General features: G+C 33.4%; 3 protein-coding genes and 1 pseudogene across 5 annotated transcripts; 1 reads left to right on the forward strand and 3 right to left on the reverse strand.

Annotated features, from left to right (window-relative positions):
- Positions 1 to 10,182: 10,182 nt before the first annotated feature.
- On the forward strand, positions 10,183 to 12,398 carry LOC7473567 (two-component response regulator ARR9). Its single transcript, XM_002307947.4, has 5 exons — positions 10,183 to 10,805; positions 10,947 to 11,056; positions 11,202 to 11,279; positions 11,708 to 11,778; positions 11,907 to 12,398. The coding sequence occupies exons 1-5, from the start codon at positions 10,697 to 10,699 to the stop codon at positions 12,244 to 12,246; spliced, it is 708 nt and encodes a 235-aa protein (XP_002307983.4). The 5' UTR covers positions 10,183 to 10,696; the 3' UTR covers positions 12,247 to 12,398.
- A 1,095-nt stretch (positions 12,399 to 13,493) lies between these two features.
- Positions 13,494 to 22,394, reverse strand: LOC7496087 (uncharacterized). 3 transcript variants are annotated; one of them, XM_052453683.1, is made up of 9 exons: positions 22,264 to 22,394; positions 22,062 to 22,177; positions 18,682 to 18,850; positions 17,075 to 17,180; positions 16,216 to 16,398; positions 14,864 to 15,352; positions 14,486 to 14,569; positions 14,324 to 14,404; positions 13,494 to 13,945 (listed from the first exon to the last, which is right to left on the reverse strand). In XM_052453683.1, exons 3-8 carry the CDS (start codon positions 18,727 to 18,729, stop codon positions 14,340 to 14,342), a joined length of 975 nt encoding a protein of 324 aa, XP_052309643.1. In that variant the 5' UTR covers positions 18,730 to 18,850; positions 22,062 to 22,177; positions 22,264 to 22,394; the 3' UTR covers positions 13,494 to 13,945; positions 14,324 to 14,339. The 3 variants fall into 3 exon arrangements, with proteins under 3 accessions (XP_052309643.1, XP_024459805.1, XP_002308897.1); XM_024604037.2 differs by lacking the exons at positions 22,062 to 22,177; positions 22,264 to 22,394 and adding an exon at positions 19,943 to 20,110 and having other exon boundaries at positions 14,324 to 14,394; XM_002308861.4 differs by lacking the exons at positions 22,062 to 22,177; positions 22,264 to 22,394 and adding an exon at positions 19,943 to 20,110.
- LOC18099820 (cystathionine beta-lyase, chloroplastic) lies at positions 21,418 to 22,425 on the reverse strand. Its single transcript, XM_024602864.1, has 3 exons — positions 22,264 to 22,425; positions 22,084 to 22,168; positions 21,418 to 21,593 (listed from the first exon to the last, which is right to left on the reverse strand). The coding sequence occupies exons 1-3, from the start codon at positions 22,423 to 22,425 to the stop codon at positions 21,418 to 21,420; spliced, it is 423 nt and encodes a 140-aa protein (XP_024458632.1).
- On the reverse strand, positions 22,402 to 25,317 carry LOC112323284 (cystathionine beta-lyase, chloroplastic-like; annotated as a pseudogene).
- Between the last annotated feature and the right edge of the window lie 111 nt (positions 25,318 to 25,428).

Consider the following 25,428-nt stretch of genomic DNA (forward strand, 5'->3'; position numbering starts at 1 on the left):
CAGGAGGGTTCATTGAATCAATCACTTAATTGGTTGCAACTGCTCATTGAACATCATTAGGTATAACCCCCTTCTCTTCATTTTAATTAATCCCCCTTTCCTCTTTGTTAATTTCTATCATGGTTTCATGTGATTTTTGAATGATTTTTGAAAAAGAAATTCCCAAATCTTGTCGGGTAATTAGGACAAATTAATATAGAGACATGAGGACGAGGAGGTCTTTTTTTGTATGTATTGGTCCGAAGAAAAAAAAGAAGGGTTTTATTTTTACTATTGTATTATCTAGCTAGCTACCTTGTCTTTGTTAATTTGATGATTAAGGAAAAAAAAAAAGAGTGAAATTCTCATAGAAGGATGATTTTTTTAGTTGAAAGGGCACATCTTAGGAGTATGTCATCACTCAAATGATGCATCACTGCGAGCAAAATTAGGTCCACCATGTCTAGTCACATGTTAAGAATTTTAAGCATGTCAACATTATCATTTCGTTGACACTGACCTTACAATATTCTCGTTATACAAGTCAAATAATAAAAATAAGTTGGTTAGTTTATAAATCACCTAGCTAAGGTTTTTTTTTTTTTTTTTTGAGAAGGATGAATCACCTAATCTTGGTATGAATAGTACATGATATGTTTTTCATTGGACTAGAAAAACGAACATAGTCTAAACATATAAAAATTAATCCAAAAACATTACAATTTAATAGTATATCTAATCAAAGATTTTTTTTACGGACCGTTTCTGTTTATGAGCCTGTCAGTAATATACGTACTGGCGGATTGTAAGTGTAAATACCAACTAAAATTTCATCAATAAAACTATTAAATCTGGTAGTGGTAGACAAGTGATAGCTATCATTTTTTATTAAATTCGGTTCGGTGGGTGAATCCGATAATTTGTCAATCTAAAACATAATTAGAGTCGAGTTTCAAAATAAATTAGATGGGAGTTGACTCAATCGACCTAACAAGTCAACCTGTGACTCAATTAAACTCTTTAAACTTTTAAAAAAATTCAAAAAATTTTATTTTAACCTTTTATTTTAACAAAAAAACATTATTTTAGAATGATTTAGGTCAATATATCCGACCTATGACTTGAATCTTCAACCAATTTGGGATTAATGATGCTACCCTTGTCATATTCCAAGATTAAATAGGTTACTCGTATCTAAAAAGAAAAACTAAAAAGATGAATTTTGGGATTTAGTAGATTTACCATATCATTACCCCATATATGCATGCCCTATGCAACAAATAAAAAGATTGTAAAACTAACACTGAAATTTAATTAATTACCTTGTGACTCAATAAAAAGATTTTGTTTTTGTTGATAATGCAATGTTTTATTGGTACATGATTAAAAAACCATGGAAGCCATATCTTACCACAATTTTATCATCAACCATATCTTACCATATTAATAATGATTATAATAGATCATGATTTTATTTTCTTGATAGAGTGATTAGAATATATGATGATGAGTGTCCACTTATATGCCAATATAACGTGGTACCCAAAATCAAATTTTAAATCTATCTTCTTCTTTCAGATTCGAGAGAAATGGAGGAGGAGAGGGGACCACGTATGTATGTGTATGCGCGCGCGCGCGTGTGTGTATATATATATATATATATATATATATATATATATATGGGGAGAAGCAAAAAGGCCCAAAGCAAAGGGCAAGAAGAGAGGGACCATGCATATATATGGCACCCAAAAACCCTAATTTCTAACCCAGGAGATTTCTCTATCTGTCAAAGCATAGATCTCTATATATATGTGTAAGTGTGTCAACAAGCCATGTGATGACGAGATGCCTCCCTCCACTCTTATAGTCTTAATAATTTCTACAAGATGATTTACATTTCATTATTACAAACCCTCCAATATGTACGTTTTCAAGTGTTTCTTTTCTTGATTTTGTACAATATATATTGCTCTCTCGGCAATGTGGCCAAGCCAAAAATCCCTCGAGATTTTAAATGGTAAACAATTTACAGGTGAAAAGTTGTAAGAATGACACAGATCGATAGTGTAATCTACACATATAACACGTTCTAATGGAAGGATTAGCAAATTAATTTACTTGTTAATCTGTTTATCATGAGGCTAGGGTTGAATGATCGGTAATCTTGAACTAATCTCTATATGTTAATGGAATGAGGAAATCTGTCTTTCTGAATTATTTAATGGAGCCTAGCTACACCATGGAACCTCTTGAAATTAGCATAATTGTGTTTGATTGAGCTGATTTTAGTGTGTTTGGTAATGTTGTGGTTTTTAAATTATCGGATTAGTTAGCAGTTTTTTTGGTGCCATCAATTTGAGCAAAAAATCTAAAATTGATTTGCTCAAAGCCTCCAGCCAGCGATGCTTTTTACTGTTATTAATTCTAATGGACTGAATATTATTGCACAGCCAAATAGATGCTTAATATATTGGTGTGAATGTTTTTGCGTTATAACCTGTTTACTTATTTTCTGAAGTGTTTTTGAAATTATTTTTTGTTTAGAAAACACTAAATTAATATTTTTTAAGATATTTTTAAATAGTTTTGATATGATGTTATTAAAAATAAAATATTTTTAAAAAATATTATACGACACAATACATACTAAACACAAACGAAGCAAATTAGAATGTTGAATGTTCTTTCTTGCCCTAACGGTTATTATCGCACAACAAAACACATGCTTAACATATCGGTACTGTGAATCTTTTTGCGTTACAACCTGCTTTTAAAAATATTTTGAATTTATTTTTTGCTTAAAAAACATCAAATTTGATGTTTTCTATATATTTTTAGATAATTTTGATATGATAATATTAAAAAAAAAATAATTTAAAAAAAAAATATACACCACAATATTAAATACAAACAAAATAAATTAGACCGTAGTTGAATGTTCTTTCTTACCCTAACAGTTAGGATCATATATACAAAGAAAGAGTAATTTTTTTTATTTTTAATGACATAGAACAATATAAATTGTGGTTTTTGTAAAAAAAATATAATAATACCTCCAATTTTTGACATCAAAATAAAAATCTGGATCTCAAACCCTCAATGCTCAAGACTATTTAAACAAATTATAGTTCAAAGTCAATCTAATATCCTTTGGGTGCATGTGTGTCCACTCAAACTCATTTCAAGAACTCAATTCACTAACAGTTAACTCTCTAAAAAAAAAAAAAAAACAGAGAGAGAGAGAGACAAGATCCCGATACTGAAATATTTGGTCGATGGAAATACCAAATCCAAATGTCACTGAAACAAAGGTAGGGCCAAAGTGACCATGAAATCTGATGAGTGAACGTGTGGGGTTGGTTCTTAGGCAGACAAGCTCAGCTACAATCATCCTGTTACAATGTGGATGCCCTTGTCTAGAATGGTGCAATCTTTATGGCCTCGATGTGATTGCGTCTGTGTCTGTGCACCCATTCCATTTTAACTTTGTAAGTATCAGAGGGATGATCTCTGCCACTTCAATGGTGGCATGCTAGAGCACAGTAATTACTGGGAGGGGTTTGGTTTGGTTTGGTAACTTTTTGGTTCATGTAATTCGTTTATATTTTGTGGTATTGGAGTTATATTTTTACCTTCTGTATAAATGATCTTGATATTTTATAAATTTGTTTATTTTTTTATTTTTAATAGCCTCGAATCGCTACTTATATATATCGGTAAAGCCCTTTGATGTGCTGATATCAAAAATGATTTTTAAAAAATAAAAAAAATATTATTAACATGCATTTCAGCATGAAAAGTTATTTGAAAAGTAACTGCTAGCGAAACATACCCTACAGAGTAAATCACCTACCCTAAACAGAGTAAATCACCTAGAAGTTAGAAATTATTTGAAACAATTCTATATTTATCAGTAGCAATGCATGCCTTATATACTTCTACCCCATTACTTACCAGAAAGGACAGGTGAAAAACGAAAAATAGCGTGGGGGCACTGTATTCTTATTGATCAATATAAACAGTAAAATCGTTGCTGAAACGTTTGGATAAGTACAAGGCTTTTAACTGTTGTTGTGTTTTTTTTACTGTAGTTTAAAAGTTACGAGTTATAACTTCATGAATTAATTGTAAAATCATAGAAAGAGTTATGATATTAACTTTTAATTAATTATTATCAAACACTTTCAAATTCTAATTTTGAATGAAAAGCCATAAAAAACCGGTAATTACCAAATCAGCACCAAGTTTAGGCAGCCAAATACAGTAAAAGGTCTTTCCTGTTTATTTTTACGTTTTAAAAATGTTTTTAAAAAAAATTAAATTTTTTTTATTTTTTTCTTCGTTTTAAATTAATATTTTTTTTTGGATATTTTTAGATAATTTTGATGCGCTGATATCAAAAATAATTTTAAAAAAATAAAAAAAATTATTTTGATATATTTTAAAATAAAAAATACTTTAAAATGCAATATCAACTACACTTTTAAGCTGAGATAATAGTAAATATTTATTGTATATTTTTCAAACTAAAAGTAATAGATTTGGAGGCTCCTTATCAGCTGCTCCTAGCAGAAAAAATAAAAAATAAAAAATAAAAAATAAACGAGAGGGAGTGCTTTGAAAAGGTGAAGTATTAAGTAATGTTTTACTAAACACTTATCAAGGTAAGAAAAAGGTTTTGAATTCAAATAAAAAAGATTGATCTATTCGTACAAAAAAAGAGATCTTGATACTATAGGGATTGATGGAGCTAAGTAGAAGAGATCGTGTCATATGTAATGTCTGGCAATTGCTTACGTGGCTCCACTAGACAACCTCTCGTAATCTTGCAGGATCGGATTGTGTGTGACAGGTTGTACAGTGAATTAAAGTGTGTCGGGGAATCTTTCTCCTTTTTTTCTATAATGTTAGTACGTGGCTAGCCATGTAGTGATGCCCTTCCAGCAAGGGAATTTTCTTCATATTTTATTCTTTTATTTCTTTTATGGCAAATAATCAATCGACTTAAAATTAAATTTTCTAAAGGATTGGGGTTTCCCCACTGTATATTTCCTAGGGTATAGGGTAGATTTGAAAAGTAAAATAAAATAAAATAAATAAAATAATGAATGAATAAGATAAATTTTTGACTTTAATATTTTTCTATTTTTAGCTATTGGTCAAGGGTTGAATTTGCTCCTAATAATTCATGTTGATGTCTTCTTGGCATGTGCTGGAGATCATTTCTTGGAAAAATCCATGGAATTAGGATCATTAGTAGATTTTTTTTCTTTCTAGATCATCACTCAATGTGGAGTCGTTTTTCAGTACTCGGATTTTTTTAATGAATTTTCCAGTCTTTCTTCATCGTGCATGTTTAAATATTAGTGTTTTAAGATTAAAAAAATAAATATAAAAAAAATAGAGACATGCTTGGTTAAAAAATTAAAATTAAAAATATAAAATAAATTTATCTAAAAATCTCTTATATCCAAACTATTCTCATTTTTTTCATTCTCAAATCAGTAACCAAACATTACTTAATCGTAGAATCAAAAAATGAAACCGCGGTTTTACATGAATCTTTTAATTTTCTTGGATAATTTTCCTGTTACCTTCAAGGGAAGATCCAAACGATCCCAAAAGAACAACACCCACTCTCAAGAATTTAATTCAATCAGTGAGATATTTATAAGCTCCATTGGTGATCCCTTCAATGGGAATGAGTTATTGCATGTAAAATGCAGGCAGGATTTCAATGTAATCTAAACTACCATTAATCGAGTCTAGATCAACGGATATAATGAGTTATTACATGGCCACGCATGTCTGGACTTTTTGCAAGATTTCTTCCTTCGAGCGAGTAACTGTAATAACTAGAAAAGTTTGATTTCGGTGTGAAATCAAAACCATGCTCAATCGTTCACATGGATGTAGAATGTTTCCTCCATTAATATCTGTAGAAAGGACCTCATAGATATATACATACCAACGCAATACATGCGTCATATACAGGTTATGTTGAGCATTTGCCCAAAATTTAATCGAGATAATACGTTGTTAAGCATCACCCAAGATTTATCTAGGTATTCTTTTTATGCATGAAAAAAAAAATGAAACTAGAACCAGTGTTATTAAACTCGGCTTGACATGTCAACCCAACTCTTAGTATACACCGAGTTTTAAATTAAACCGAATGAGAGTTGACTTGATATGATATGATTGACTCGGCAGGTTAACCCGCAACTTAATCTTGATTTGATTTTTTTTTCAAAACAATATCATTTTAACTTCAAAAAAAATCTTGAAATACCGTAGTTTTAAATTGAATTGGATTAATCCGCCCAACCTATAACCTGACCGAGCTTGATAACTTTGTCTGAAATAATAAAACAAAGAGTCAAATTGAATACTTTTTAAGCATTGTTATAAAATCCATACCAACCTGACGAGTCGACCCGGAACATAGACCGGTCTGGGTTTCATATAAAATAGAGGAAGAAATTGACTTGAATGACTTGGAAAAAATCTGAATTGACCTGGGACTCGGGTTAACCTATTAAGACCTGGTCGAAACTCAGCTAAAAAAATCATTGTTGTTTTTGTTTTTATTTTTTTAAAATGATATCATTTTAATTATTTTAGTAAGAAATTGAGAATAATTTTTCTGACCAGTGACTCGGGATTTATACTAATTTGATCCTAGTTTAATAACTAGGTATTTAAGTTGAATTCATTCATGTGTGCAAGTTCTCACGCGTATTTATCCATGTATGCATAATATATTCTCGAGTGACTTCCGGGTGCAGATTTCTCCGATATAGATAAAACACTATGTGACAATTGAAAATTCAAAAGCAGGTGCATGATTCTTGATTCACTTAGGTCCCTTGGCAAGATCATGAGAACGGAAATATGGCCTTTTCAAAAGGCAGGGGAGAAAAATCATAGCAGCTGCAATGATCAAGAAAGTTAACGCGGATTATCAAAATGATGGTCCCTTTTCTTCATCATTTACAGGATTAAACTTGCAATCAGAGGGAGCGAGAGAGAGAGAGAGAGAGAGAAGGGCAAGGAATTTGAAGATTTTTCCAAGCTACATTGGCCCACTAGAAACTCTCCCTCTCTTTCCTCTAATTAATCACTTCACTAATTGCAGGTCTCTTGGTTAATGGGTCTAGACTTTATTTACTAACAGCAGTGGAAATTCAAGAGCATGGTAGACAAAAGATTGAGGGTCTAATCACGAAGATATGATATTTGACGTAGAATTTGTTGACCTATTTTTGATAACAATCTCGAAGAAATTTGATGGCTTTCTAGAAAGTGAGAAAGGAATCAATCAGCCTCGACGTGTCTTTCGTTCAACAAGCAAATCTTGAATGTGGTGAGAAAAATCCCTCTAAGATCTAGAAAAAATCTACTACAATTCAAACTTCCGAAATTTCAAGGAAAAATAGTCATCAGTTTCCATGTGAGTATCCGTGTTTTATTTATCGTACGAAAAGTTATTTATTATTGTGATACAGCATATATATTTTTAAAGAATATATATTAAAATCATCAAAAAAATATTAATTAATATTTTTTAAAAAATAAATACACTTTTAAAATATACCCAAACACACGGTTAGAAACTCAGCTCCCACTCAGTTTTGAGGACCAACTTGTAGTCTACTGGTGTAGCTACATGTTCTTGTTTTTCCTTGCGTCAACAATTCGGGTCCCTCTATTTTCATAAAATTTTTAATGTGGGTCCTCATCAATTAATTTTCCTAATACAGTCCTTCTACTTATCATTCGTTGCTTAAATAAGTTCTTCTGTTTAAATTCATTCGCTAGTTCCTGAGTTGTTATGGCAAATGAGACCCACTGCTCACCTTGTTTTAATGCTTAAATTCTCTATCTACACTACAATTTAATTATAAAATCGTGATAAAGTCTCGTTAATTGATCATGGGTTGAAGTGTGGAAATGCAATTCACAAGAAACTTAATCCTAGATTAAAAGAAAAAAAAGTAAGATTTGCACGAAAATAATTTATTTAGGCAATGTGAGATAAGTAGGAGGACCACATTAAAGAAAAACTATGAAAGTAGGGATTTGTTTGATATTATTAACCCGCTTCAATTAACATAAAAATCTCACATCAACAATCCAACAATTATGGGGTGTCACAAATAATAATAATAATTAATGAATCCAGATAAAATGAATCAAAAAACCTTCAAGATGAACTAAAAAAATTCCCTTTAAATAGGACAAATAAGAATACTTCTTGACCCCGGGCTTGGTATTTCAAACTCAAAGTACAACATGGGCCCAAAATAAATAGTTTCGGGCATACTAAATCCTAACCTAACACTCAAGGAGCCTAAGCTTGGGCAAGAAGCTCGAGCCCATGTAGGGTGCAAGCCTAACATGGGTGTGACAGGCCCACTACCCTTGGTGGTGGGCGTGCACCCCAACACCCCCGTGAGCTCGAGCTTTCACGCTCGAGCTCAACATGCTTAGGTCTAGGTAGCACACCTAAATCCATTTTCATCTCTAATGGTCCCAAGCCCAACACTCACCATATATTTTTTTGGGACCCCATACGAATCATTCAATATTTTATATTGATACAATACCTATTATTTTGAGTATAATATAATTTAAAATATCACAAAGGTAAAATTATACTCCATCCTTTCCTTTCCATAAAAAAATAAGATTCGTGAGTTATAAACACACCACGAATCATTCAGGTTAAAGGTTCACAACCAGAATATCTCTCTCTATAATATTATTGTATTTTATCTCTAAAAAAAGATACTTATTCAAGTATTGAAGAGTTTTTACCTCCATCAAAGAAGATGTTTTGCAGGTAATAGCCACAAATTAAGCATCAAATATAAGCTATCAACTATTTTGGCTACAAATAATGAATGAGATTGTTAAGACAAAATAATTAACTAATTATTTAACATGAGAATCATATTCCTAGATTAATTAGATTTTTTTACATTAATATTAATAATAATAATAACAATAACACAACAACAACAAGATGAAAATCTGACTACCCTCCTTGCCCTACTTCTTCTCCATTATAATATTGTTAAGTTTCAATGTGATAAACACTTAAATTCAAGTGATAAAAAAAAAAATCCAAAAATACTATAGTTGTTAAAACCAGAAAAAAAAGTGGACAATCCAGGGAACAGTTACTTTACTAGGCATCCCAAAGGGTTACAGTCCTTCTCCAAGCTAAAAAAATAAAAATAAAATGGTAGACAGGAATCCTGTGATAAATTTTACCAATAGCAATTTATATGCTGCCTTGATCCCCATGTGCTGCGACATGTTTTCTCCAAAATACAGCCCCTTTGTTTTCCTTCGAGGGACCCCGACTCCCCTTTCCTTATTGAAACACAACGCCAACGATACTGTTTAAATATTTTAGTAAGGTGACCAGTCTGAATTTTAAAAATATTTATTTTTAATTGAATATATATATACTTTTCATTTTATATACCAGCACATTAAGATCATAAAAAAATACTTAAAATAACATCAAATTAATATATTTTTAAACAAAAAATAATTTGAAAAACAAATTGAACCGTGTTACTCAACACATTCTAGGAATTCGTTTAGTAGCGCGGCAACTTTCACTTTCGGATAGTTTTGAAATGTATATTTTTCTTGAAAAAATATTAAATTAATTTTTTTTAATATATTTTTTATGATTTTAATGAGTTGATATTAAAAATAAAAATATTATTTTGATATATTTTTAAATAAAAAAAAACCCTGCTCACGATATCAAAATCACATTAAATATTTAATTTTCATGTGCCAAGAAGACCGATGAATTGCCAGCTCTCCAACTCCAAAGCGTGGTTAGATACATGAATGGGAAGTAAGGATGGATATAAAGAAACGAATAGTCAGTGAGGTTTTATGATTATCTTATGAGCTTGTTAGTGTGTGTGTGTGTGTGTGTGTGTGTGGGGGGGCATGGGAAGCAAATCTTAAAAGGGAATCAAGGCAGAAAAATGGCCTCTCTTTGCCCTCCCCACCTGCTCAAGATATGGCAAGAGCCACATGATTTCACATTAGGGAGAAAAAGGCAACTATGCTTACATCACCTGTATCTCTGGGGAGGATTTTGATGGGTCCCACTTCCACCCCTTGAGGGGTTTTTTTTTTCTTTTTTTTTTTTCAATCCAAAACTTCCTTGCCATTCTCCCCATTTTCTCTCTTCCCCCTCTTTATTTATTTGTGGAGTCCTACTCCTCCTCCTCCCATTCTCCCATGTTCTACGCGCTGGTTGGTTCCATATGTAATTTGAACCGACCTCCCCATCTTCCCGTCTCCTTCAACATTTCCCATAAAGATTTTATTTGTTTATTTTATTCTTTTATTTTTATTTTCTATTGGGTCGTTGTGCATTTCTTTAATGCATTGCTTACCCTGTAATTCAATTCTAAAATCTACTTGGAAATTTTGCAAGATTTGAAAAGAAATCTGGTCGGATCTTGCTTTGTGGGGTGTGTGGATTTTGTTGGGAAGGTATCGTTTCATTACTACAAAATAGGCCTCTCTCCTCCCTCTTATTTCTTATTCCATTATAGGAACAACACCGCAAAAACCAACCCACCACAACAGAAACAAAAACAAAGCAAAAACCAAAAATTCTCTTCTATATTTTTGCTCTTTACAGGTGATAATATTGGATCTGGAATTTGATGCAATGACAATAACGGGAGATTCACACTCACAGTTTCATGTTTTAGCTGTTGATGACAGCATGATAGATAGAAAGCTGATTGAGAGGCTCCTCAAGACATCATCATATCAAGGTACTAAATTTACTTTCTTGGTTAAAAAAGGAATGATTTTTATGACACGGGCTGTAACTGTTTTGTTTTTATGTTTTGTAAGGTTTCTTTCTTTTTTTTTCCTGGGTTCTGATTGTTATGCCTTCCGTTATGTCATGGCAGTTACTGCAGTTGATTCTGGTAGTAAAGCTTTAAAATTTCTGGGATTACATGAAGAAGATGACCATAGCAACCCAGATACAGTACCTTCTGTTTCTCCTAACGATCATCGGGTAAAATTTCTTTCTTTCTCTCTTTCTTCTCCGTGTTTTCCTGTTTTTCCTTTCTCAATGCCAGAGATTCCTCTCCTTTCTTGATAATTTTCCATCTTTTCTGGGTTTCTGATTTTTTTTTCTCTGTTTTTTTGTGCTTTTGCAGGAAGTGGAAGTGAATCTTATCATTACAGATTACTGTATGCCCGGCATGACAGGCTATGATTTGCTCAAGAAAGTAAAGGTAAGCTTTTTGGATCTCTGTTCTCTTGTCTTCATTTTGAGTAATCATATATTCCCTCTTCTTTTTCTCAATTATTCCCATTTCTATTTCTAGCAAAATGGGTACCTTGAAAATTCTTTCCCAGCCTGAAAACTTTCAGTGTCCAAAATGATGGGCGCTAGTTTAGTTGTTGTCAACATGTGCCCTATTATTGCCCACTTGCTTGAGAATCTCAAAGAAAATCTTATTGGAACACTTGCCACCTATTTTGTATCTAAACAAATCTAGCTCAAGATATTCAGAGATTCTCTTTGTTTCTTATGTGGTACCTTCTTCTGTCATGCCACCCATAGAAGATTTTTAATGCACATTTATTTTATTTTCCATGAAAACAAATAGTAGTTAAAGAGATTTATGGATTTTTTTTTCCTTTTCTTCTGATCTTGCAGGAATCGTCATCTCTCAGGGACATACCTGTGGTCATCATGTCATCTGAAAATGTCCCTTCAAGGATCACCAGGTGGAGAGAGATAATTAAAGCTAGAATTGGGTTCTTTCTTCTTTCCTTTTTGTGGAAAAAATTTGAGGAATATACCATTTGATTTTTTGATGTCATGGAACTGACTATTGCGTATAATTTCATTACAGATGTTTAGAGGAAGGAGCAGAGGAATTTTTCTTGAAGCCAGTACGACTAGCTGATTTGAATAGGCTTAAACCTCACATGATGAAAACCAAAATTAAGAACGAAAAACAAGAAGATCAAGAAAAGCTTGAAAATTCAGAAATTCAGTCAGAACAGCAGCCACAGCCACCATCACAGCCACAGCCACAGCCACAGCCACAGCCACAGCTAGAGTCACAATCACAACCACAACCATCACCACTACTACAACAACCCAACAATAACAAAAGGAAAGCTATGGAAGAAGGGCTTTCACCAGATAGAACTAGACCTAGATACAATGGCATTACTACCATGGTCTGATAAATCATGGGGAGATTTTTCGTACAATGTAATTCAGATAATCTCCCCCCCCCCCCATCTAGATATTAATGCTGGTTAATACAGGCTCAATAGAAGTGTAGAATAGAGTTGCTTCATGTATACAGTTTTCACATGAAAATATTTCCTTCCAATTTTGTTTTTGCCAATTAAACTACAAGAAAATGAAACTTAAAAAGAGTTTTGGGGTTGATCCAAGGAATATTATAAAATGTTAACGCCTGTAATTGCAAGTCTGTAATAGTTTAATCCTAACTCCTGGTAATAAGATAGGATTAAAAACGATTACACAGTCCAAAATATATCAAAAAGAAGAAAGATTATGCAGTTCAAAAAGTGAAATCATTCTGTTTGCTGTTGAATCAAGCATTTGCATGGACGATGTTGTTATGAATGGTTACTGGTTAGACTCTTTCTCTATGAATGAAAGGGCGTGGTCATTGTTTTTGTTGGCATGGTCTATGAACTGTCTTCTTCTTTCATCAATGCATTTACATGTGACCGACTCTTGAGTTTCATGGTGGAACTGATTGGCAGATTAGGCCCATATTGGTTGCTGAAACATGTGGCTTCCCTTTCTCTCTGTCTGTTTCAATTTCTATCTTACCAAACTGATACGTTAAACACATTTATCATTTCATTGTCCCAAATCCCATGTTTTCAGGCTCTGTTCCCATTGAAATTTCATTAGAAGCTAGAGCTCACCCTCTCAGATACCATGTTCACATTCAAATACACTACAAAAGGATGTTTGATGTAATTGGAGAAGAGGGTTTCTGGTATCATTTTCAGGTTCCTTAACTAGGTTTATGATTTTCCAAGTTCATCTCCCTTGGACAGATTCACATTTCTCTATTTCATTCTTTCCACGAATCTATCAAATACTAAAATATCCAATCAGCTTTACTGGGTAGATATCATGCAGGTAAGGGAGTAATCTGCGCAGTTGCAACTTCAGCCTTAGGAACCTACTGTTACTCTTGACACAACTTGCATTACTTGATGGATAACAAATCTATTAGAGTAACTTAATCCTTGTAGTTTAGCGAAAATAATTAATTTACTAATAATAATTATATTAAAAACTATATATTTGATCCCTACATTTTTAAATTCATCGTTATCTCAATCTTTTGTCCATGTCATAAATAAGAAAAGAAAATTCTTAAGAAAAAATGTATTATTTTTATGAAAAAACACATTAAAATATGCTTGATCAACACCAGTCAGAAAATTAATTATTTCTTATATTACAAGAATCAATTATTTTGTTTCGGTACAAAAATAAATAAATTCTGATGTCAAGCCACAGAGAGAAGAATTATATCAAATTCAGAATCTAATTAAAAAAATGAAAACACAATTTTATTTAATGCAAAAGACCAATCAACAAGAGCAACCACACCAGAGCGCAAATAAATGCTTCTGCAAACACCTAGATATAGTATAAATTATCACCATGAATTCCCATGGTGCTTGAAAAGGTAATCTGTTGCATTCTTCTGAACTTTTTTTTCACCCTAAAGAATCCTAATGTCAAGAGTCATCACTACATACTGCAGTCAGCGAAATCTTACACACGCCAATCAATCTCCTGCTGGTCTACTTCTGAAGCTTCTCCCATGCTAAATTGCTATTTACAAACCTGTTCTATGGATGAGTTGGACCTGCAATAACAAAACTGAAAAAGGGAAAAAAATGAAAAAACAAAGTAAATGCTATAACAAATTCAACAGGGAAGGCAAAGATGCGACTCTATGCATGATTCCATGTTTGTGGAAAAAAGCCAGTATGAATTCCTTTTTCTTTCAGAAAATTATAAAAACTAAAGTTAGAAGCAAACACAGATCAATCCAAACATATATGACATGAAGACAGAACCATTTCTAGCAGTCTTAGGTATATAGAGACAGCGTGGAGACAGAACTTAACTCTGATGCAGCAAATATGTATCACAGTAAACTTAGCTGATTGGTAAATGGTACAGATAACTATCCAGTAAACAATAGCAGCACAAGCAACTCAACAAATTAAAAAAAAATTAGCACAAAGAACTCACCACGGAAATTCTATGGTTATTCACTTCCAAAATCATCATAACTCATGCCTTCTGATATAGTGTCCAGCCTTCTGTTGTCTCCTGCAGAATCATGGCACCAAATTAGTTTCCTCCTTTCTGATGTACCAAATATTACAAAGCCTTAAAATAAAATAAAATAACCTGGATGTTCTCTTTCTTGAGAATCTGGGAAGTTATCATTGTCTGCTGCTAGATAGGGTGATCTTGGGTAGTTCTCCAATATTTCTGAAAACAGAAAATGTAAACGTAAAATTTGTAAATTGTCTACTAAATGTTCCATTACATGCACATAGGACCAAAATTAAGAAATGACTCCACCAACTTACTTAATCACCCAAACTGAGTACTCACCTAAACAGATTATAACTGAGTCCACTGAAAAGCATGTTGCCTAACTTTTCAGTTGACCAACAAACAGATAAAATAGCAATCTTGTGCAAAAGAAGTGTGCTAGAGAGTAAGTCAGGGGCTGGTAAATAAAGAGATGGAGAGAAGAGGGGGGATGGTAGGGAGACAAACCTGAACTCTGGGTAAAATCAGCTGTCAGATCTGAAAGACTGAAATTTCGAGGAATCTGACTCAAAAATCCAAATGAAGAGGTGTCTGCATCCAGAATAGACTCATTCAAGGCTTGTGAACTGGACTCTACACTACTGAATGATGCAACAGATGCATCTGCAATCGATGGGCGTGCTTCTAGGACATTTCCATCAGCACCAAACATGTAGGGAGAAGTACCCGAATAACCAGCTTCTGATTTGATCATTCCCCCATTCATTCCTTGCAGCAGACCTATGTTTGAGCTCTGCATTGAAAGCATGTTTGGTGGTGCATCAATTCTACTGGAACGGGCAGCTATTTCAACAGCAGCATGCATGCTTGAGTGCAATGATGATCCACCATTAGTGTATGCATTAGTCAAACTGGAGCCAATGGGGTGATGCATGCTCTCTGGCTTCAAGGCTGGTCCTGTATGATCTGGACCATAGCATGCAGTATTCTGGTGCACTGTCAAAGTAACCAAAATCAGTTGCCAAAAAAGTACGAATCATATGAAGCATAAAAGGGTTTGGAGAAAGCATGCTCTACCAAGAAACTACAGAAAAGACTCAACCAAATTATCCTTGTAAATGCACAATGGTATCATTTTGATCGGGACATTCAGATAACATACATTCAGCAATCAATTAGTCACATGTCAAAAAACCACCTACACAAGCAAACTTAAAGCAAATATCAAAAAATGACTTCCAAAAAGTTCAAATTCAAATCCAAAAAAGAGAAGGAAATTGTGTTATTATCACGTTATATTAAGCAAACCTTTATAAAATAGTGGATTCCGCAAATACTGATTGATTGAGAGTTTTCTGAAGTCTATTTTTAAGGCAAAAATCAAGGAAATCACCTTAAGATCTTTCCACTACAATAAAAATCCAATTCCTCCAACTCTTCCCACAAGTGGACTCCCATGTTCTACAAAATCATTTAAACGAGGGGGAAATAGCCAGTATGAAGTCTGATAAAGAGAGTTAATTTGCTGCCTACCAGTTATTACTATACTGTAATCACTATTACTCGGGAAACTTTGAAATATGCATCACGAACTTGGTATTAGGTGTGGATTTAATACAAAACCCCACAGAGGCCCACCGTTTATCCTTTCCTTTAATCTCTCACTTATAGAACCTTGCTTTCTTTCCAACCAAACAGTCTGTTTGGAAGATATATAATGATTGTGAAATCAAATCACAACAATTAGGAAGCACAACAGCAAAGCTGATTTCCAATTATGTGGAAAGTTATATATTGTAATTTTCTAGATATGCCAATAAGAACAGTAAAAATGTTCACGGGAAGAAAAACAGTCTTACTTGATGGGATATGAGATCCATTAGAAGTAGGCATTGAAACAACTCCAGTTGAATTCAGGTCACGCATCAAGTGTGCCTGCTGCACAAGCAGCTTGTTGAATTCCTCTATTTGTTGCTTTACCTTCAACCTCAGATAATAAGCCCTGAAGAATTCCCGATTCTCTTCTTCAAGCTTTTGCCAAACTGGAAAACAAATTTACAAGTTGTGAATAAAATAAGATCACCAAACTTGAAGTTGTTCCTATGATACAAAATATTGGTTTTAGAAGAATGTGACAATGGACAAAAGGGGAAAAGAAAAGGAATCATATTTGATGGGCCTTTGCAAGTTTAATTTTTGAGGAAAGAACAGATTTGACCACCTATTTACAATGAAAGCTGGAGTTAGCTCTAGGAATTTTTATTTAACACCAATAATTCCTATATCTAATAACTTTCTGTGAGTATTCATATCTGGACAGAGAGACTAATGATGCCTGAAATGTTCCTTTCACTAACTGATAGACTCTTGAAAAATCTTGAGAAAAGCAAAGAAGAATCTTGTGGTTTGACTATTTTCCATTTCAGTGATTGTTTCACCTTTTTTTTATTCCCATCATTTGTGTTTTTTTGCTCCGTTAGCATTGTACTACATACTGTTTTATCAAATAATTACACAAAAAACAAATCATTTAGGGACACTAAAAAAGGTTGGGAAAACTCAGCCAATACATCCTAACACTCATTTAATCAGCACTCTCAACGGATCAGGGAAACAATTAGCAACCCTCAAAGGTGCCACAATAGGAAAATAGCATGAGTAGAATCTAATCATCAAACATTCTGCAACACGTAAAAAAGGAGTTCCAGTATTAATTACCAAGTTCAGTGAAACCAGGCTCAATCTTTGCTTGAGCTAACAATGTTTCAACAACTTCATTCTGGTTCATGTACAGTTGAAGACACCGCTCAATGAGATTTTGCACCTGGAAACAAACATCAATAAGCCAAAGGAGAATTATGAAGATAGCATGGTTATGTCACAGTTTTAAAGATTTTTTAATAATCCCTCAACTCCAAGAAAAGAGAATTCTGATGCAGAAACCCATTTTTTCAAGGAAAAAGGTACAGGTGAGAAACAATCTCTAATTAGCAGCTCTTCATAAAGGTATTTTATTGGACACACTGGATTGTGCATAGCAGATATCCAAACTATCTTATCCTCAGTTATTTAAACTATCTTTTGCTGGAGAAAATAATGTTAAATGGCTAACATTGACAAAGTGCTGATGAGTTGCCAACACACACACACACAAAAAGCAAAGCTATCAGCCAAGTATTTAGACTAGTCTTTTTGTCAATAAATTGTTTTCCTTATACATTCTTTGTGGTGGATCAGTATCCAAAAGACACTAAATCACATGCGGTTCGAACCGACAATAGCAAACAGGCAATTGCAGACAGGGAATTTCCATGACATAAAAAGGAGAAATTCTATCTCTCTTTTTTTCCCACTTGACTCGCATATGCAGGCAAACAATATTTAATGGAACCTAGGGCAAAACAAGAGCAATATGTTCATCTTTGATTCACAGTCTCCTCCAGATACTATGATCCAATCAGTATTCAAAACACCAGATTTGTACAAGAAAATTTTAAAAATTATTACAAATCTTTTTCCTCGACAACAGCATTTGACATGGAAAAATGGAAAGTTTTCAAACAATAATTATTGTCCATTAGTTTTATAAAATCTTTTAACACAAATTTGAGGATATTAGGAGCTTATGTATAACATGAATGGCTAGAATTGTGTTAAGAAAAGGCCAATGGACCTGTGATGCTTTGAACTCCCAAGGATCTATAGACAAGATTTATTCCCAATGGGTAATCATTAGTTGTGACCTTTGCATGGAGAGACAATGTAAATATTGTATGTTATTTGACAGAAGACTCCACTAACTTAAGAACCTGAGATGTAAGCTCATATGTGGGTGATTATCAACTGCTACTACTTCAAAATTTACAGTTTATGAATTTTTTTTCATTATTTAAGGACCTAGATTTCCTTATTAAAACTCCAACTATCCATTTCAGAAATTATCAGGGCAAGGCCTGGCCTGAGGAAAAAATTAAAACACGCTGTTGGGTTATACATAAGAAACCGCTCTCTAGCAATGAAGAAATGTAATCAGTTCAAGAATTTCTGCATCTATCTCCTCCAAAGTCAGCTAGATCAATTCCAACAGAGGAGCAACTAAAGAAAACATTATGGAATTACAGCTGTTATACAAGATGCTCAAGGAAGTCAAAGGTCAAAACTAATTCAGGACACAGTTTTTTGTCGGAAAAAATCAGCATTTTCAACTAAATAATCCCCATTGGCTGCTTACCTTATACAGAATAATTCTACTGCTAACATTAGAATAACAAGATTGAACACGACGAAAGTTCATCAACTCTAAAATTCAAAGATCAACAGCTTACCACTTGTATGTCTTTTGGCGAGACCCTTCTCACCGGTCCACTTGACATCTCTTGAAATTTGAAATGAAAAAGAAAACGAGCAGAATAACTTTCTATGTCACAATATCCTTCAACAGTTTATTTTATTTCACAGGCTAATGCCTTGAGATTTGATGAGAAAGGGTCTAACCTGAAACAAGCATACACAAGAATCAATATCCACAAATTAGTCCTCGAATGTTATCAGATGTAAACAAAAAACCAAAGATAATTTCCATCAAAATCAGCTATGTCAATAATGCCAAAAACAAATTGATTAACCATGTCATAGAGCATAAGAGGGTAGCACTCAAGCAAAGAATTAGGTAGCGGGAATTAGAATAAATGCCGGAACTAAGTAAATTCCACAACAGTTTCACCCAAAAGCAAAAGGAAAAAGGTGTTAGTGCGTGCGCAAAAAACTGTCCCTTACAGAGAATTAAGTTGGACTCGAAAAATCAATAACAATCAAAACCAGCAACTAAACCTCAGAAAAATCAAACGACAGATTCCAGAATTAACAGTGAAGAAACAGTTCACGATTAAGATTTGAATTCCACTGAATCCAGCCATAATTCTCCTTACTAACATAGATTAATGCTTGATTACCTAAATCCCCGATTACAACACAACCAAAAAAAGGTCTTTAATCCTTATTTCACCGAAGTTCATGCCTTTTCAAGCTTAACAACACAAATTAAAACTCAATTTTCCCTCTTATCTCTCAATTTTGAAACTTTCACTAACATTGGAAAAACAGTTCATACAAATGATTTGTATTCCAATTCATACAGCCCTGATTCTCCTTAATAACGCAGATTAATACTTAAACCTCCCAGGTCTCTAATTACAAAAAAAAAAAAAACTAATAAAACACCATTCCCGCTCAATTTTCTCAGAAACCTTACACTATCCCTCTCTTTATGTCTCAATTTTCTCAGAAACCAAACACTATCCCTCTCTTATCACCCAATTTTCTCAGAAACCAAACACACCCTGTCATAATTCAACAAAACCACAAGAAAAGTACAATTGATCACCATAATTCATTAAAAGAACCAAAACCCTAGAATCTCAACGACAAAAACAATATCAGATCAGACAAATTAAAAAAAAACACTTGCACACACATTAATTTCGACAAAAAAAAACTAAATTCAGAACAAAAAATTAAAATTTAATTAATAATCTACAAAATAATAAAAATAATTGGAAAATAATTAGACAAAATACAACGTTTTACCTTAAAAAGTAAAACTTGTTAGAGAGAGAAGAAGAGAGAGGGAGAGGGAGTTTTCTCTTTGTTTTTGATCCGGAGCAGGAATATTATTTTATTTTTATTTTTATGGGTGTGATCTGTGAAGAAGCATGGAATCATGCCGCGTGGATTTTGTGGGAGATGTGGGGACCAGAGAAGAGATCAGGTGGTGGTGATTGATTGGGACTTTCTAGTTTTGTTCGTGTACTAGTTGCTCAGATGTCGGTCAACGTTTTTGGATTCTTTCTTTTCATTTTTCTTTTCTTTTTTTCGGATGTGAATTTAATTTTTGAAGGGAAAATAATAAGTAAGAAAATCTTTGGATATGATCCCTTTGGTTTTAAAGAGCTTGTTTTATTTTTTTTGTTAAAAATTTTTAATATTAAAACTAATTTCCATATTCAATAATTTTAACTTGAAAAAATATTTAAAAAAACACTTTCTTTATTTAAAAAGAAAATATGAGATAAAAATTATAGAGGATGCAATATTCAATATGAATTTTAATGAAGGAAATAAGGTGATAAAGTAATTTATTGTTTTTAAATTTATGGGATTTTATTTATTTTTTAAATGATTATAAAATGATGAAGATTGTGCCTGGTTTTATAAAAACTGGAGTTGATTGTTTACAGGAAAAGGAGTAAATAATTAAGATTTGAGGTGGACAAGACCATCCGTAATTCCGTACGCATGATTGCTTCAAGTATTGTACTTTCTAAGTTGACCCGTCGGAGGTTCCAGGCCTGTGACCTGGGAAGAAGATGACAGTGATTGATTTGCTCACCTTGATTGAAAATAACTCAGCTAATGTCTAGATAGATTAAAAAAAACCCTAAATTTACTCTTTTTATTATTTTGGGTTTGAGTTTAATGAATATATATATATAAAAGAAAAAATGGATAATGCTTCTTAAAATGCTTGACACATCCCAGCTTCAAAATCTTTTTCTCGCTGCCATGATATACCCCAGGAAAACTTCAGGGGCAGTCATAAAGCAATGCTACTTGCCTCGTCCTTTGTTACTTAGCAAAACACTGAGCATCTTGTAGTTTTGATTTGTTTATGATTGTTATCGGGATGTGCAGTGTGTTTTTAAAAATATATTTTATTTTGATATTAGTATATCAAAATTATTAAAAAAGTGTTTTTTTAATATTTTTTAAAATAAAAAATCAGAAACTACCGCAGACACCCACTCAGCTGATTGCATATGCCATTTATTGAAATGGACAGAAGAATTTACACGAAAGCAGCTGCTCCGCTCACTTTTATTGTGGTGAATGCATACTAAAGAACATCCATCAAATATTTCAAACAACCAAGGTAGCAAATAACTATGCTCTAGAAGTTTTGAACATATCTGGAATAATTGTGCGCACTTCATTTGCCTGTTAAAGAGAAAGGGCAAGGGCAGGCCATGGTTTAATCTAGGAAAATTTTGGAGACGCTCGAGCACCTATAACGGTCCAGTTCTGAGTGCATGGTCTAAATCAGCAGTCAGATCACTGACATCCTCTATCCCCACTGAGACACGAATAAGATCTTCAGTGAGACCTCTGGCATCTTGTACCGCAGCTGGTGTGCTTGCATGGGACATGAAGCAGGGCAAGCTCATAAGGGACTTCACACTTCCTACAACAGGCAATCACATAGTAAGAGTACAGCTTGCAACCAAGCGTGAGCTACGAATATCATTTCTCAAAATATTCACAGTAATCACACTCCATTTTGATTAGACAGGGCTTGGAACAAGATATTTCGCACCTATGCTCTAAGGAAATATGGGAGGCATAGGTTGCGGGGATCTTGAATGCCAGTGATCTCCCATGACATAAGATTTCAATACCATGCATGGAGTAACCAGCTGATTCCAAAATCCCTCTGGCGTTCCTTTTTACCTGAGCTTCATTCTCTCTCTCATTGCACACTCATTCAAATTCTAATGTGCAAAGATAATAGTTATATGCAGGAACGAACCCGTATCTCCAACATCATCTTTCACCATGCAGATATCTCAGGGGTTTAATCAATTGGATTTTAAATTACCCCCACAAAAATATTTTCAAGTCATGATAAGTTTTGAGTAGGAAAAATGATTACCAAAACTGATTATGCTGAATACTTGGTAGTCTTAAGACTCTTAACAACGTGCTTTGAGAGTGCCGGTGACCCGTTAAAAAGCTAAGCACAGATCCTGCACCCTTTGCCTGCAAGAGCTGTAACTAAAGGGCTTTCTTATATAAGAGGTTTCACACTGCAAGAACAAGGTTCATATCTAAGCTACTATTAAAGTCAGGCACACCTGAGAACAGTGCAAATCACGTCCAGGATGAACAGGAAGACCAGCATAATTTACTTTCTTCACCCGTGGATGTGATGAAAGGAACTCCGAAATTTTCTGTCCATTCTCCTGCCGGAGGGAAACAGGATGAACTGTTTGCAAATGCAATAAATTGTTAGGCATTAAGGTTTTCTCACAAGCTCTCCACTCAAAAGATCAACATAATATTTTCAACAACTACACAATTATTAGAAAAAGACTTCAAGATAGCAAAGGAAACAAAGGACATCCCTTACAAATGCACTAAGAAATACACAAGTTAGAGCCACAACCTTTCCCCTTTTACCACAAGCACGCCTGCCATGACATCACTATGTCCAGCTTTAAATTTTGTCGCTGAGTACATCACAGTGTCTGCAAGGACAAGAAAAATTCAAAACTAAGCACTAGGAAGAACTGCAGTTCCTAAAATGTTAGGACCACAAAACATCGGCCAGACCTGTTCCAAGCTCCAACGGCTGTAATAATACTATTATTTACCAATACAAGTGCACCATATGCATCTTTGCAATTTTCTGAAACCTTGACAAGACCAGCAAACCATCGTAAAAAAACACAGATATAAAAAACACAAGAACAATTGACAGCACTTAAAAACAGATAATAAAAAAGAGAGAGGGAGAATAGTTATGGACAATATATCACAGCATCACGGGTCACTATTGCTCAACCTTTTTAATTATGGAAAAGATATACCAACCATAACTCTCTTTTTTCACAGTATCAAGCCCGATTGCCAAATTGCATTTATTCATACATGCATACTATAAATAACATAAACCATTAACAGCAAACACTTCCATATGAAAAACTCACAAATGGTCAAATAAGGATACTTATTGACAAACAAATTTCTTAAGTTTGAGAAAGTAAGACTCTTACACGAATATGAGAAATTTGTTGACGAGGGCTAGTTGGGCTCTCTAGCCACATGAGCTTTGTTCGGGGACCAATTGCAGATGCAACTTCATGTAGATCACTTGTATCTACCCGTCTGCACATTGCTAAGCATAAGTATCTCAGATTTCAGATACAGCAGGACCATGATAAACAAGAAATAAAGAAATCATACTAACTTCACCACAATTCCAGTTTTTGGAGTTACTTTTGACAACAATCGGTCAGAACCACCATAAATGTCTTCTCCAACAACAATTTCCTGGCCTAAGATGGAATTTGAACAGGTTAACATAAGAATTTACACGCAACTTCAGGATTAACTATCTCTGGCCATATTAAGAATGAAGTAGACATTCTACAGACACAAGTTAATTTGCATAAACATGTGCTGAGTATGGACCGCATAACCTTGAACCTGTAGCAAAATGTTTAGAGCCAGTTACAGATCTCCAGACCATAACAGGCAGGGATATTTTGAAACATAGGTAATAGTGTGGCATGGTGGATAAAATACTGGTTGTAAGTGGAAAGAAGAGACAGCAAAAGGAGTGAAAAGCACCTGTTCCAACAAGATGAGTGACAGCAGTCAAAGCAACCATTCCACTTGTGAAGCAGAATGCTCGATCTCCTTTATCAGCTTTGCCAGGAGGCTAAAAATAAGAATAAGAACAAGAACAGAAATAAGCTTACAAAAAAGGAGGTGGAAGCAGAAACAACTAAGTTGGTCCTATAAATACTTGTGAAGACTGCTTTCCAGCATTATATAGACCAACAAACAAAACGTCTACCTTTCTAAGGCATCCCTTGTTGGATTTCCACTCCTAGTATGATCATATTGACCATTTTCTATAGCTGATGGCTGCAATATAAAGCATGAAAAACAAATTCATTAAAACCCAAAAAATGAAATGATGTTAAGCATGTGTTATGTATGAAATACGAACAAGAAAACAGTAGATAAAAAAGGGAATTACGTCCATGTCGAAAGCATACGAACTTGCACAAGCTTCTTGTACTAATGTCCATGATTAATTGAGCTCTCTATCCCTATTCTCATCACATGCAGTTCAAACTTGATACTTTCTAGCCCCATTTTCGTTATAAATATGGCATGACAAAAACATCAAAATTTTACCAACATTACATATACACTTTTCATCTACCCCGTCATGATCTATAACACACAATGTATAAAGATAACACTTGAATTTCTATACAAAAAAGAGAGATTAACTAGATATTTTGGAGTGTGGTAGCGGTTACTTTTCGAAGAGTTTTTCATTTCAAAACATATTAAAATAATATTTTTTTTAAAAAAATTATTTTTGACATCAACACATTAAAATAATCTGAAAACATAAAAAACATATTAATTTAAAACAAAATTTTTTTTTAATTTTTTTCAGAATTGTTTCCGAAACATAATGTCAAACACTGTCTTAGTATTTATTTTTTTTAACATGTTTATAATTTTACTTGTATATAAAAAAATATATTCTAATACTAACAATCTTAATTCTTTTATTTCTGGTATTGCTATATCTTTAATACAGGATTTTAAGGATAATACAACACAATTAAATTTGAATTTGACCTTATATTATAATTTTTATCCTATCGGTCCTTACAGCATTACCTGCTTAAATGTAATTGTGTGGTAAAGTGGTGTACTCATTGCACCATATGGATCAAACTCGTTCTCAAAGTTCATCAATTTTGTCGAAATACTAAGTTTCTTAATCTCAATTTCTGCAAAAAGAAGAATACTTTTCATTATAACCGTAAATTCAAATAACAATAACAATAACAAAAAAAAGGCTTACCATTTAAACACTCTGCTACACCATCACCCAAAGCTAGATTCCTAACATGAATATCTCCATCCTTCAAGCAATTGACTTCGAAATTCTTTGATAACATCAAATTCTTTCCCTTCAAAGTTCAAATTATTTTCCTTTTTAAACCAAATACTTGCAGGCAAAAACCCACATGAAAAACCCTGCAAAAGCATCCACGGAAGAAAAGGAAATTCAGAATTGCTAACCCATTGAATTTTAAAACAAACCCACAAAAAAAAAAGAATAATAAGAAGAAGAGATTATCAGTTACGTAAGAAGGAAGTTACAATGTCGGCTCAATCACAGCAGCGGTCAACAAGCATTTAACATGCGATGAATAGTGACGGGCCTGTGGATTTGTCAAAGATTTTTTTTCTTTTCATTTATA

Source organism: Populus trichocarpa, chromosome 6 (assembly GCF_000002775.5).
Source record: "Populus trichocarpa isolate Nisqually-1 chromosome 6, P.trichocarpa_v4.1, whole genome shotgun sequence".
Classification (NCBI taxonomy): domain Eukaryota; kingdom Viridiplantae; phylum Streptophyta; class Magnoliopsida; order Malpighiales; family Salicaceae; genus Populus; species Populus trichocarpa.